The 15,228-nt window shown below is 34.1% G+C and overlaps 1 protein-coding gene across 6 annotated transcripts; it reads right to left on the bottom strand.

Moving 5' to 3' along the window:
- Nucleotides 1–9,652: 9,652 nt before the first annotated feature.
- LOC145048531 (putative pentatricopeptide repeat-containing protein At1g64310) lies at nt 9,653–13,808 on the bottom strand. 6 transcript variants are annotated; one of them, XM_078997052.1, is made up of 4 exons: nt 13,107–13,807; nt 12,868–12,982; nt 12,082–12,211; nt 9,653–11,325 (listed from the first exon to the last, which is right to left on the bottom strand). In XM_078997052.1, the coding sequence occupies exons 3-4, from the start codon at nt 12,195–12,197 to the stop codon at nt 9,870–9,872; spliced, it is 1,572 nt and encodes a 523-aa protein (XP_078853178.1). In that variant the 5' UTR covers nt 12,198–12,211; nt 12,868–12,982; nt 13,107–13,807; the 3' UTR covers nt 9,653–9,869. The 6 variants fall into 6 exon arrangements, with proteins under 6 accessions (XP_078853178.1, XP_078853175.1, XP_078853176.1 ...); XM_078997049.1 differs by lacking the exon at nt 12,082–12,211 and having other exon boundaries at nt 9,653–11,552; nt 13,107–13,184; nt 13,499–13,807; XM_078997050.1 differs by lacking the exon at nt 12,082–12,211 and having other exon boundaries at nt 9,653–11,552; nt 13,107–13,184; nt 13,508–13,807.
- Between the last annotated feature and the right edge of the window lie 1,420 nt (nt 13,809–15,228).

The raw sequence follows: 15,228 nt of genomic DNA, 5'->3' as shown, positions 1-15,228 counted from the left end.
TCTACACATCACAAAAGTCTAAGGTATCTGATGGATCAACAAATCTGAACATGCGACAACATAGATAGTTGGATGTGGTGAAGGATTATGATTGTGTGAGCCTTTATCGCCCGGGGAAGGCCAACATGGTGGTCGATGCTCTCAACCGCAAGGTGCTTACTGCCCCGATCAGGGATGTATGTTTGAGGATGACTGTGATCATCCCACTCTTGGAGCAGATTCGAGAGGCTCAAGTTGAGGCTATGAAGGAAGAGCACCGAAAGAGTGAGCGCATAGTGGGTCAAGTGGCTTCCTTTGATTATGATAGTCGGGGATTATTGACCCTTTACCGGAGGGTGTGGGTTCCATATTGGGGTGGATCGCATTAGGTTTTGATGGAGGAGATGCACAAGTCGAGGTTCTATTCATCCTGGAGCAACAAAAATGTATAGAGATCTTCGGCCTGACTATTGGTGGCCATGCATAAAGAATGATTTGGCCTAGTATGTGGAGAGGTGCTTGACTTGCAGGAAAGTCAAGGCCGAGCATCAGCGACCACATGACAAAATGGAGTCGTTGGGAATTCTCATTTGGAAATGGGAAGAGATTACGATGGATTTTATCACGAAATTACCATGGACGACGCACATAGTGGATTTGATATGGGTCATCGTGGGTCGATTGACTAAGAGTGCACACTTTAATCCAATCTAGGAGAGTGTTTCGGCTGAGAAGTTGGCCGATATTTACACTTAAGAGGTGGTGACACGACATGGGGTGCCAATTTCCGTGGTTTCTGATAGGATGTTCAGTTTACTTCCAGGTTCTGGAAGAGATTCCACGAGGAGTTGGGTACTTGCATTTCAGTACGGATTTTCACCCGCAGACTGATGGTCAGAGTGAGCAGACTATCCAGACATCGGAGGACATGCTGCAGGCATGTGTATTGGATTTCAGCAGGAGTTGGGATACATATCTTCCTTTGGTGGAGTTTTCGTATAACAATAGTTATCACACCAACATTGATCGACCTCCTTTCGAGATTCTCTATGGGAGGGCATGTAGGACTATCACACCCCCGAGGCGTCAAAAATAACGGCAGAAACGTCCGGGGGCGGGTGACGTCATGCGTAGTATCACAACAGTTATATCATATCAAGCATAGTGAACACAAACAAACATTGAATACATACATGAAAAAGGTTTTACATTGTCTTAGTACATAGTTTTATACACATCAAAGTAAAATGAAAAGACAAGATTCTATCGCACCGACTTCTCCAAAATCCTGGAAGTACCTGTCTACAAATCCCTGAGAATACAAACGGTTTGAAAGAATATCAGCATAATGCTGGTGAGTTCATAAGCATTTAGTTTGGTGAAAAATGTTTCTTTGATCCGTTTGAAAAGTGTTCCTCAAGAAAATCCTATATTTTCTTATGAAAGATGTTTGAATATTCGTTAATTATTTGTTAAACAACCCGTTTATGAAAGGTTGAGTTATCCCGGGAAAATCCTATATTTTCCCAAAAAAGTTGATGGTTGGTTATCTGTTCTAGTCTGAGGTGTACATATATCTACCATACTTATATCGTTAGACTTAGTTTTCTTGAAAAACCCTGTTTGCTCCCTGCGAGGTGTATTAGCCTTATTACATAAATAAAACTAACAAATACGAGGTGAACTAAATCCTAAGGGTATTATTAATACCTACTAGTAGTCAAATTGGTTATTACTTTGAGGTTAGTTCACTTGTTTCATTATTACAAAAGTAAATTATTGTTATTTAGGTTACGAGTGTCATAACCGTACTTAGACTTGATATGGCACGTAACGGGGCCAATATCTTTTTATGACTTTGTCACCCCTGAACTTGTTGGTCCAACTGTAGCTAGCAGTAAGGTGTGGGATAGTCGATCACATATAGATCTATACACAACAGTCATGCTCTCCTTACAAGAGATTCTGGTTACAAGTGCTAATCCTACACCCTGATTCTGTGGGGGTGTTACCAAGGATGTGTCTCCAACTTTAGACTACCAAATTTACAAGTAATAGTTCTGAAAATGTTGTTTATGGTTTGCATGAATCCTTTATAAAATAACATATTTTACGATATGATTCACAAGTTCATTGCCTTAGTTTTGAAAATTGTTTCTACGAGTTGATTTCTTAATCGTTTGGTAAAACTGTTTTCCGTGTTAAAAGCATACTGAACATATAATTATATTAAACAATTAATCTCTTATGTTTTTACTCTAAGGTGTTTGTTTTTTCAAAGCAAAACTTTCTGAAATTAGTGCATCACATTTGCAACCTTCTGTAATAGAAGAGGTACACAAAACGAATGCAACATGTAATAAGAAGTTTGTTTGTTTGTTTTTAACCTCTGCAGACTGCTGCAATAGACTGAAATTTAGATAAACTAATTTTATAAAATTAAAATAGTTTTCAACACAAATTTTTTAATAATTTTAGTCTTAAAACACTTCTTGCCATTCTACTGGTATAGAAAAAGTTACGTGGCAAGTAGAATGTTGATTGAAAAAAGAAAATCTATAGAAATTACAATTAAGTGCTATAAGTAAGATGATATAATAAAGTTTCACATTCAATTTATATTAAAAACAATGGAAGTTATATATTTTATTTATTTATTATTTAATAAAGCAATATTTTTTTTTATTTTTTTTTAATAAAGCAATATTAATATCTAGAAGGTGTCCATTCTTTTTACTGAAAGAATGGAAAGTTGCAATTTCTAGATTTAGAAACAAACACTACATCAAAACATAAGCTTAAATTTGTGATTGTGTAAAAAGAAAAACAACTCATTTTCTTTCATGGTACGACTATGAACATATAAATACAACTATACAACAAGATCATTAACTAAGTTTTATAAATTAACTTTATTACTTGAAAGGCGGTAAAAAATGAGTAGAACAAAACAAATATTTTTTTTTATGAATTAGATTGATCGACACAAAATAGTATATAATATGCTAATATCATAAATAAACTAATATTCTCAATAAAACACTTATAATTTATAAGCATAAAAAAAACTTGAGTCATTCTCATCTAGTTACTTTGTTGCCAATATATTAGGTTAATCACTTATGAACGCAAGGAAGTAGCTTTCTTTTTCAACTTATGTAGTTACTTTCAATCCGCAACCAATTTATACAACTAATGCATAAAAAATTAAAGCTTCACTAAATAAATTAATGGGTTAATGTCACTCTTGCAGAACGAACTTTCTTAAATTGATTTAAATGGTTCCTTAACTTATTTTTTGGCTTTCTAAAGGCATAATGTGGATGCATCTCCTTATTTTGTCCTTTAACTTGAAATAATATGTCCACTATGTCATACAATAAGTTTGAGAAAAGGTGGATGCCTAGTCAACATGATGTAGCTGATACATGGCTATCCACTTGGACCTAAAGTTTATTAAGAGGGGAATGGTGGATTTCACTTACTTTCTTCTAATGAAATGAGGGTATTTGACATACTCCACCAAAACTAAGCAAACAATCACGAGTAGGGCTGTAAACGAACCGAACGTTTGGCGAACCGTTCGTGAACTGTTCGGCGGGAAGTTCGTTTGTGTTCGTTTATTTAATAAATGAACGAACATGAACAAAAATTATTGTTCGTTTAGTTAAATGAACGAACATGAACAATGGTCTCGTTCGTTCATTTATGTTCGTGAACGTTCGTTTATGATGTTCATTTACGTTCGTTTATGTTTGTTCGTTGAAGTTTATTAATATTCATCTATATTCAATTATTTTTTATTATATTGTTATATTGTATGTTCGTTTATGTTCATATATGTTCAATTGTGTTTTTTTTATCTTTGTTCGTTTATGTTTGTTCGTTTATGTTCGTTTAGCATGTTCACGAACATAAATGAACGAACATGAACAAAGTAATTTGTTAAATGAACGAACATGAACAAGAAAATCTCGTTCGTTTATCCGTTCGTGTTCGTTTGTTGTTCGGCTAACTTAAACGAACGAACATGAACAAGACCTTGTTCGTGTTCGTTTGGTTCGTTTACAGCCCTAATCACGAGAGATATATAGAGATGGTATTAATAAGGTTTTGAGAGAAATCTTTTTAAGCTTCCAATGAAAAGGAAATCGAGTATTAAATAAAGATGAAAAATATGGAAACTGATATTTACCTATATTGAATTCAAAGACAGCCATAATAGTACGACAACCTTTCTACGATTTGGATCGACCAATTTCCCAAGAATTAACTAATACCCCTCGTAAATTACTCCATAAACCTTTGAATTTCTTTCGGATTGAAACGAAACCCACAAGCCTCCACCTCACCATCATCATCGTGCACACCATATGTTTGTTCTAATGACGGAGAAATTAGTCTCTCTTTCTCCATGTTCTCTAATGACCCATGTTTGTTGCTCATTTCTATAGGTTTGTTGAAGACTAAACTTGCATCTATCATATGAAATAGCAACTGTGAACAGAGTTACAACCCCTTTACGTCAATTGTGATGAGTTTCCCAATAAACCCAATTAGATGGAGGATGGAATGAGCCATTTTTGTGTAAAAGCATTGGGTTTAAAGTGTGGAATCGAGAGGAAAGGAGAAAATGACACGATAACTTTGACTGGGAAAGGAAATGGAGTAGAATATGAATCTATATAAGGGATGTCACCTTGGTAAAAACTTGTTGACCAACAACTATGACATAGCAAATGTGTAACCGACTTACCCATTCAAATTTTCTCAAAGGACAATTTAAACTCGACAAAAATCATTGTATACCCCTTAAAATCTAGAAAATAAGTTGGGCCGTTTAAAACACTTTGAACGAATTTATTGCCCAACAATGATATTAACCTTAAATTAAGGTGGTGTTTGTTTTTTATTAAAAACTTCTTCAAACCACTTTGTGTTGCGCGACGCAACACACGCGCAACACTTTGTATCCCACTAATTAATCATTGATTCTCATTTAAAGTTCTAATAATATCATTTGTTACTGCTACAAATCGTATTTGAAGCAAACAGATAGCTCTCGTATTCTCTATGATATTCAATTCATTCGAGTATTAGTATAGGTAAATAGCACAAAAGACACTAAGTTTACACCAAAATTCTAATTTGACACTGTTTTATTTTGTCTCAAATCTGACACCGTGTTTTCCAATTTGTTATAATTAGAATTTTGATGTAAACTTAGTGTCTTGGGATGATGTGAAAAAATTGAGGGATGAATTAGATGATGTGGGTAAGAGGAAAGTTCGTGGGGTTAATTGGATTGAGATCTAACAAAATACCAAAGTTCAAAGGGCCTGTAATAAATTCATGGTTCAAGTTTCAGTGTAGTTCATGAGCAAATTAAAGGATGTTTGGGTTGGTTGTTCAAAAGAAAAATAAGAAAGGAAATGATTCATATATATGTTAAATTTATGAGATTAGTGGTTGCGGTTTTGGCTATTTTATTTAGTAAATGAGTTTGAATTGGATTGTTTTTATTAAATGAATAAAACAATTTTTTTGTTGTAAAATTTTTAGGTATAGTAGTCAAGTTTTAGAACAATTTACTTGACACTTTTTTTTCACTTAGGTGTTGTTTGTTTTTCCAAAGTAAAATTGTCTAAAGTCTGCGGACCACTTTTGCAGTTGTCTGCAACAGAAGAGGTGGACCAAACGGTTGCAGATTATAAAGAGAAGCGTGTTTGTTTTTTTTAACATCTGCAGGCTGCTGCAGATATTAAAAAATTTAAAATAAAGTGATTTAATAAACCGAAAATAGTTTTTTAATACCAAAAATTTAAAAATTATAGTCTTAAAACATTGAAATAAAATTCAAACAACCAAATTAGTCTTACAATAACATTTTAAAATAAAAATCATACAATCAAACTTTAATAATTCTCATTCCATATTTTGCATTAATTGTTCGGTAATTTCATCTTGTAATTGGGTCATATATTCACGCTCCGCTACAGTACCATGTGTTGGAATCTCATCTTCAACATTATCAACGACTGTATTGTTATTCCGAAGCGAGACATTTGGTTCATCATATCGTGCAAAATACTCATCACGTAGTCCCTCTCTTCTTATAAAATTATGAAACGTGAAACATGTAAGGGTAATGTTTCGTTGTGTAACCAACGAGAATGGTGTCATCCTCTTCAATATAGGGAATCGTGGTTTCAAGACACCAAAAGCACGCTCAATGACATTCCGAAGTTTTGCGTGTGCATGGTTAAATTTTTCTTTATTCGTCAATGCACGTCTTCGACGAAAATCTCCAAGCCAATACCTCACATTACGATACGGTACCATAAAACCTCGAATGTTTGCATAGGCGGCATCACAAAGATTTATCTGTAAAAAAACAAAAAAAAATCATTTATTTTTCAAACTAAGATAAAACTATTTAAATAACCATAAATTTACCTAATGGTGGAAACGAGAATGGTGCATGTGGATTTGCTAATGCTTCTGATAAAAATCTAGAATCATGTGATATCCTTTCGCAATCGGCCACAACAAACGTAAACATCATGTTGAAGTCACATATTACCAATACGTTTTGGTAGCAATCGCCTTTTCCCCTACTCCTATATAAATCTAGTTTGTTTGCGGGGACAACATGTATCAAAGTGTCATCATGTGCACCAACTGCTCTTTTGAACACCCGTCGTAGCCTCCAACTATGTCCCGAAATATTTGGATTCAAATTAAAAGAAATTGATACTATAATGTCATGTGCGAAAAGCAACATTTTGTCCAACACTTCATGAAAAATTTTATGAATTGTTTGCTTTGGGTGTTGAAATCTTCGCTTGATAATCACATATCGTTGGTTATGACCGATCATCATAAAAAACATAGTCATCTTTTCCTCAACTGATACATGTTTGCTATCCTTTAATGCGTAATTTACTCTAAAATGCACACATAGTCCGACAAATGATTCACGAGACATGCGTAGTACTTCAATACATTATAGAGAATTACGATGAAGTAACTCTAATGTAAATTCATGTCCCGTCATTTCTGAGTCGTTGTCCCGTACTCGTTTCACACCCCTCTTCCAAAAGTAGCGGGCGTACAGGTACATCAGAATTATGAGAAGTATTTTTTTTTTTGTCGTGATCCATTAGGAACCTATTAATCAACAAAAGTACCAAATAAAAAAAACATAAAACTCACGTACCAAATAACATAAAATAAAACTTAAGTACTAAATAACATAAAATAAAACTCAAGTAACAAATAACATAACCAAATTACCAAAATACATAACCACATAGTTCAAGTACCAAATACTGCAAATAATATTCAAGTACCAAATAACCACATACTGCAAATAACATTCACGTACCAAATAACCAAAAACATAACCACATAGTTCTAACACATGCAATTAACAAACAATCTTTCCATCCTTCAATACTCCTAAACTTGTAGTTGTTATCTCGATCCATCCTCTTAATATCTGTGGATCATTAGGCAAATTTACCCACATCTCTCTCATATTCATGGTCCCTCCAAAAGTATGATAAACAGAAAATCGTAGAGAGTCTACCGGGCCTAACTCGAGCAACTCTAGCTTCTCTAAACATTGGGGAATTGTTGGCCTTGAATCAAATGTTGTAGAGCTTTCTGCATCTCCAATGCTAAATCATCAACAGTAATAGAAGCTTTATGGGAGGCACTAGAAGGTGGATCAGGTGAGGCACTAGCAGCTCGATGTCTAGGAGTTGAGGGTTTAGCCTTTTGTTGGGGTTACAAGAAGGTGAAGCAACAGAAGGTGGTGGCAGAGTAAAAGTCTCACTAGTATGATTTGAAAAGAAATCATCCTCATCTATGTTAACAGAAGGGGTGTCCATAAGATGTAGTGGTGCGACATGGAAAGAAGATGATCCATGTCCCGATGGTGTTTAGGATGTGGCATAACTGAGATTACCAGAGGCACTATTTTCATCAAAGAGTTCTGCATAAAGCTCTAGAAACAACAATGGGACAGTTTTCAAAGAAGCGGCTTGGGGATGTCCTTAAACCCAATCAATGTAACAAAAGTAGTATAAGAATAAATTGCAACTATATAAACAAAATAAATATTAATATATTTAAAAATACTTTAAAAAGGTATATATATATATATATATATATATATATATATATATATATATATGATACTTGAGTTTTATTTTATGTTATTTGGTACTTGAGTTTTATGCTTTTTTATTTTATATTATTACGCGTTAAAGGATAGCAAATATGTATCAGTTGAGAAAAAGATGGCTATGTTTTCTATGATGAGCGGTCATAACCAACGATACGTGATTATCAAGCGAAGATTTCAACACTAAAGCAAAAAATTTATGAATTTTTTCATGACGTGTTGGACAAAATGTTGCTTTCCGCACATGACATTATAGTACCAACTTCTTTTAATCTGAATCCAAACATTTCAGGACATAATAGAAGGCTACGACAGGTGTTCAAATGAGCAGTTGATGCGCTTGATGGCACTTTGATACATGTTGTTGTCCCCGCAAACAAACATAATTTATATAGAAGTAGGGGAAAAGACGATTGTTACCAAAACGTGTTGGCAATATGTGACTTCAACATGATGTTTACGTTTGTTGTGGCCGGTTGGGAAAGGATAACACATGATTCTAAAATTTTATCAGAAGCATTAACAAATCTACATGCATCATTCTCATTTCCACCATCAGGTAAATTTATGGTTATTTAAATAGTTTTATCTTAATTTGAAAAATAAATGATTTTTTTTTTGTTTTTTTCACAAATAAATATTATCTTTGTGATGCCGCCTATGCAAACATTCGAGATTTTATGACACCGTATCGTAATGTGAGGTATTGGCTTGGAGATTTTCGTCGAAGACGTGCATTAACGAATAAAGAAAAATTTAACCACAAGCAAATCTTCGGAATGTCATTGAGCATGTTTTTGGTATCTTGAAAGCATGATTCCCTATATTAAAGAGTATGACACCATTCTCATTGGTTACACAACAAAACATTACCCTTGCATGTTTCCCGTTATGAGTATTTTGCACGATATGATAAACCAAATGTTTCGGTTCGGAATAACAATGCAGTCGTTGATAATGATGAAGATGAGATTTTAACACATGGTACTGCAACAGACCATGAATATATAACCCCATTACGAGATGAAATTGCCGAACAATTGATGCAAAATATGAAATGAGAATTATTAAAGTTTGGTTGTATGAATTTTATTTTAAAATGTTATTGTAAGACTAATTTGGTTGTTTGAATTTTATTTCAATGTTTTAAAACTATAATTATTAAATTTTTGGTACCAAAAAAACTATTTTCGGTTTATTAAATCACTTTATTTTAAATTTTTTTAATATCTGCAGCAGCCTGCAGATATTAAAAAAACAAATACGTTTCTCATTACAGTCTGTAACCGTTTGGTCCACCTCTTCTGCTGCAGACGGCTGCAAAAATGGTCGACAGACTTTACACAGTTTCACTTCGGAAAAACAAACAACACCTAAGTGAAAAAAATCTCAAATAAATTGCTAGAAAACTTGACTACGATACCTAAAAATTTTACAACAAAAAAAATTGTTTTATTCATTTAATTTGTTAAAGATAAAAACAATCCAACTCAACTCATTTACTAAATAAAACAGCCAAAATTGCAACCACTAATCTCATATATTTAACATATATATGTATCATTTCCTTTGTTATTTTTCTTTTGAACAACCATCCTAAACACCCTTCAATCTACTCCTAAAAATCTACTCCTAAACTACAACGAAACTTGAACCATGAATTAATTACAAGCCCTTTGGACTTTGGTATTTCCTTCAGTTATGTCTCAATCCAGCTAACCCCACAAACTTTCCTCTTACCCACATCATCTAATTCATCCCTCAATTTTTTCACATCATCCCACCTTCCATTTCCAGCAAACATATTAGAAACCATAATTTTGTAGTTGCTTCTCTCTTGTTCACCTTCAAGAAGTCGCTTACTCACAATCTCTGCCATTTTCGAATCATTATGTGCATCACAGCAAGAAAGAAGTGCACCCCAAATACCAGAATCAACATGCTCTCCCAACGAGTTAACAAGCTCATATGCCTCATCTAACTCCCCAGCCATACCAAGAAGCTTCACAAAATGAACATAATGTTCAGTCTTTGCTTCAATGCCAAAATCGTCCCTCATTCTTCTGAAAATGTCTCGACCTTCTATAAGAAGACCACCGTGGGAGCAAGCAGATAGTAAAGCAGTGAAAGTAGATTCATCAGGTTTTAGACCTCGTTCAAGAACCTCATGAAACACTTCAAAAGCTTCGGATGCAAGTCCGTAGAAACCAAGACTTGCTATTACTGAATTGTATGAAACTATGTTTCTCTTAGGCATTTCATCAAACACCTTGAGTGCCAAGTCCAAAAAACCACATTTTGAGTACATGTCTATCAATGCAGAAGACACCATGACCTCTAAATGTAGGCAATGGCGTATGGCATAGCCATGCAGCTCGACACCTGGTGCCAAAATGGCCAATTGTGAAGTTACAGCCAGTAAAATGGAGACAAGAACGGAGTCTGGCTTTTTACCATAGGAGTTCATTTTCTTGAAAGAAGTTAAGGCATTATGATACTCTCCAGATTGTGAAAACCCAGATATTAAAGCAGACCATGTTACTAAATCGGGATGCAATAAACCACTAAATACTTTATAGGTTGAATTCATACAACCACATCTTGAGTACATACTAACAAGGACACTACTTATGTGTATGTTAGAATCAAACCCGCTTCTCAAACAATAACCATGGATTCCTTGGCCGATTTCCAACAAACTAGAACATGTTAAACCCGATAATAACCCTACCATTGTATACCCATCGGGTTGATTTCCAATTCTTCTCATCATAATAAACAAATTTAGAGCTTTCTCCCAGTACCCACAAGATCCATAACCAGTAATCATTGTGTTATGTAAAACCAAGTCGTGGTTCTTTAGCCTATCAAAGACCATTTTTGCATCATCAACGAGGCCAAATTTAGAGTAAGCTGACACAAGTGCACTAGCAGTAATGGAGTCCAATCCCAAATCAGAAACAATTACTTGCCCGTGCACAAGCTTAAGAGCTTCAAGATTGAGTTGTTCGGAACAAGCACGTAAAATGCAAGCAAGTGTGAAATTATCAGGCTTTGTTTCTGAGGCTATCATTTGTTTGAAGAGTGTAAATGCATCAAGAAAATAATGGGTTTGGGCGTAAGCTCTGATGATGGAATTCCAAAGGTAGACATTTCTGTTAGGAGTTTCATCAAACAAGTTACAGGCAGATGTGAGGTCATTATTGATTCCATAAAACCTTATGATTTTAGTTGCATAAAATGGGTCATGGAAAAGGCAGGTCTTAATTAGTAAAGCATGAAATGATTTGGTTCTCGAAAGGGTGTGATTTAGCTTTGAGAGTTCAAATACAAGCGACTTAAAATGAACCAACATCAAGTCATTGTCCCCTTCCAACTCAACCTGTCGTTTTATGAAACCACATCATATATAGAGACTCGAAATGCAAACCACAATCAACAACAGAGTACTAATTTTGCTAATTGCCTAACAGTTTTGACAATACTAAAAGGGAAAATACCACAAAAGACACTAAGTTTACATCAAAATTCTAATTATAACAAATTGGAAAACACGGTGTCAAATTTGAGACAAAATAAAACAGTGTCAAATTAGAATTTTGGTATAAACTTAGTGTCTTTTGTGCTATTTACCTATACTAAAACTCAAATGAATTGAATATCATAGAGATTACGAGAGCTATCTGTTTGCTTCAAATACGATCGGTGGCAGTAGCGTGTAACAAATGATATTAATTAGAACTTTAAATGAGAATCAATGATTAATTAATGGGAATGATTGTAGATTAGACGCAAGGATGATGATCGGGTGGGTGCGTTTACTTGTTAAAAAGCAATATTATGAAATCTGTTGTTGGAAAGTACGGCTAAAACAGTCAAAAAATGCAGCAAAGTATAAAATTTTGATCAACCTTGCAGGTTCTGCATCTGCAGAACTTATTGCCAATATTGCCCTTTGCCCTTTTAAAGCAGTTGAGGTTCGTGTCCAAACAAATCTAGGATTTTCCAGGGGTTTCCTAAAGTTCATCAATGCTCAAGGCACTGCAGGGTAGATAAACCAAATCATGGTTCACAATATAAGACTCAAATTTGATATCACATATACAAAAGCATAATATATGACAGTTAATCTTATTAGAGTTACATATAAAGAGTTAAGTGCTACAATAACTACTGGTTAGGACCATTTCTATTGTTTCTGTGATGGTTTTGGATCCTATGAATCAGCTATTCACTTTCAAGTTAGAATATCAACTTTCAGATATCCATGTCCCTTCTATCATGTAAGTTTACTATTCCTCTTCTATCAGGTATGTTATTTTTTTATTCAATCCAAATCTTCAAAATGCATATCAGTAGATAACAACAGTAGATAGTTAGAATTAGAGAAACGATAGAAGAAAGAAAGAGAGGTATATGGAGCATACAGATGGAATTGATTCAGTTATTTAAATTTAATTTCACTTATATTATTTTGTGTAGAAAAATAAAATTAACAATAAATTTAGTTCCATAGCACCCATAGATAAGCTTAGTGAAAAAAGCTTTCCTGTAGTGGAACTATGTTGAGGTTTTTGGGTTGTTGAGTTGGCACTGATGTGGCTCGAAAAAAGCTTTACAATTAGCAGTCATATCCAGCATAGACAGTGTAAATTTTGAAAGGTCAATATTATGAACGTGTAGAGATAAGTACTCACCATAAAGAACATCTATGCTTCAACAATACAATATCTCTTCTCTTAACAATTGGAAATGCTGCTAAAAATCGATCCCTTTCTTCAAAGATAAAGGTCTTGGAGGAGCATATGAACCCTTCAAAGGCAAATATAACGTATCCATTATTTATTCATTACTCTCACAAACAATTCATTCATACATCCAATTCCTGATCTTAACATATGCAGGCAGTATAAAAAGTAGTCAGAATTTCTTTTACCTGAATTGGTGGGTTACTAATGTCATTATGCCCTTCCAGTTTACCCTATCATTTATGAAGCAGCATCATACATAGCACCTGGAAATGCAATAATTGACTAATATCAGTTGAAGAAATCCACAAGAAACCATTGGAGGTCTGTTCAGGTACATGCTCAATAAAACACAACTCTAGCACGAATCACCTATTTAATCAAAGAACATCCTACTAGTTCCAAAATTGTCAAACTAAATAAAAAATGGGGAATTAGCGTTACCATTTGATTCATTTCATTAGAATGAATGAAAATAGAGTCGCAAAGCAAAGAAATTTCACCCTTCTATATTACCGTTTTCCATATAAAACATGGCAAAATTAACTAATTCCCAAAACCCAGCAATATCGAGCTATACCTAACCAACCTTCATGAAATTAAAACGAGAAACTAGCCAAACACAATCAACCAGAGAGAGTATTAATTTTACGAATTGCGTCAAAATCCCTAAAACTTGACCGACTTGAAATCATAGAGCAAAAGAGAGCTAACTGTATGTAGAAGAAACGATTAGTAGCAGTAGCTGCTAGGATTGATGATTAAAATTGTCTTAAATGAGAAGCGATGACGAATTTGTGTGAATGATTGTAGAGTAGACGCACGGAGGATTGGGTGGGTGGGTTTACTTGTATGAAAAGAATCCACGAAACATTAGGGTGGACTCCTACAAAGAAACGAAAGGTGTTTGGATTAGATTTTAGGTTATTGCTTGCAGTTTATTTGTGTTGGAAATAAGCAATAATCATGAGGAGGGATGCTTATTAAAATTAGCTTATTTAGCCTAATAAACTAGATTTTATCCAAACACTAAAATTAGCTTATTGTGGGAATAAACAATAAGCACCTCTTATTTTCCTATCCAAACACCCCCTCAATTGCAGTTTTGGTAGGAAAGATTAGGATATATATATATATATATATATATAGAGAGAGAGAGAAAATATGATGGAAGTGGTGGAAAAGAACGTCAAATCGGGGTCAAAATTAGGGTTTTAAGGTATTTTTTTCCCACTTATTTTAGAGAATTACATGAGGATAAAAGTGATGGCCTTCGTTATATGTTAGGGAAAATGACTTTGAGGGTAATAAAGTGTTCTATAAGTACTCATTTGGTTCCTTATCTTTTTTTTATCTTTATTATACCACTGAACTTACTAATCCTGTTCACCAAAACCCTTGATACCGGTTGTTGTGGGTTACTAGTTATGTGGATATTACGTGGCATTATGTGCGATAAACTGGGCTTATTAATTGCAAAGTTGCAGGATTGCATCATTCTTGCCTTAGATCGACATGGATGCTTCTTCTTCTTCTTCTTCTTCTTCTATTTCTTCCAAACAAAATGCTGAATTTCAACCTGAAAATCCTTGTTACTGTGGGTTACCATCTCGTGTACGAACTTCACGAACTAAAGACAATCCAGGAAAAAAATTCAGATTGTGCCCTAACTCCATGGTAAAGCAAATGTTTTGTACTTTTCGTTTAATCTTCTTCACGAACCAAATGTTTTTTACTTTTCGTTTAATCATCTTTCTTTAACCAATTTGTTACTTTTTTCAAGAATGAAGGACCAAAATGCAAGTTCTGGGAATGGTTGGAGCCTAAAACCCCTGAAAATGAAGTCAATTCTGGGAAGGACAAAAAAGAACTGTGCAATTTAACCCTCAAAGTTTCTATATTGGAAAACGAGATCAGCATTTGTAAGATGAAGATGGAACAAGAAAACTTGGTTGTTAGACAAGAGTTAGAAAAACTCAAATGGAAGTTATTTACTCATAAAGTTGTGATGATTGTGTTGTTTCTGTTGTTTGTGTTTAAGAACTAGTTAGTTTAGTTGTATTCAAAGACTAAATGTAATCCTTAATGTTGTAATTTGTTTGATGTATTAAGACTAAATCTTTTTGATTAATGATAGTTTGATGTTTTGAGTGCTTTCCAAGAAGTATTAATGTGTTTAATAGGTTAGTGAATTGGACATGATGCATGGGTAAAATGGTCCATATTAAAGTTGGCAGTAATTAATTGTTAATGTGTTGATGTGATCCAAGGGTAAAATGGTCCATATTAACCACATTGGATACATCAAAC

This window comes from Lactuca saligna, chromosome 5, assembly GCF_052625555.1.
Source record: "Lactuca saligna cultivar CGN05327 chromosome 5, ASM5262555v1, whole genome shotgun sequence".
In the NCBI taxonomy this organism is placed as follows: Eukaryota; Viridiplantae; Streptophyta; class Magnoliopsida; order Asterales; family Asteraceae; genus Lactuca; species Lactuca saligna.
The sequence above is the reverse complement of the archived record's forward strand: the minus strand, read 5'-3'. Positions and strand labels throughout refer to the sequence as shown.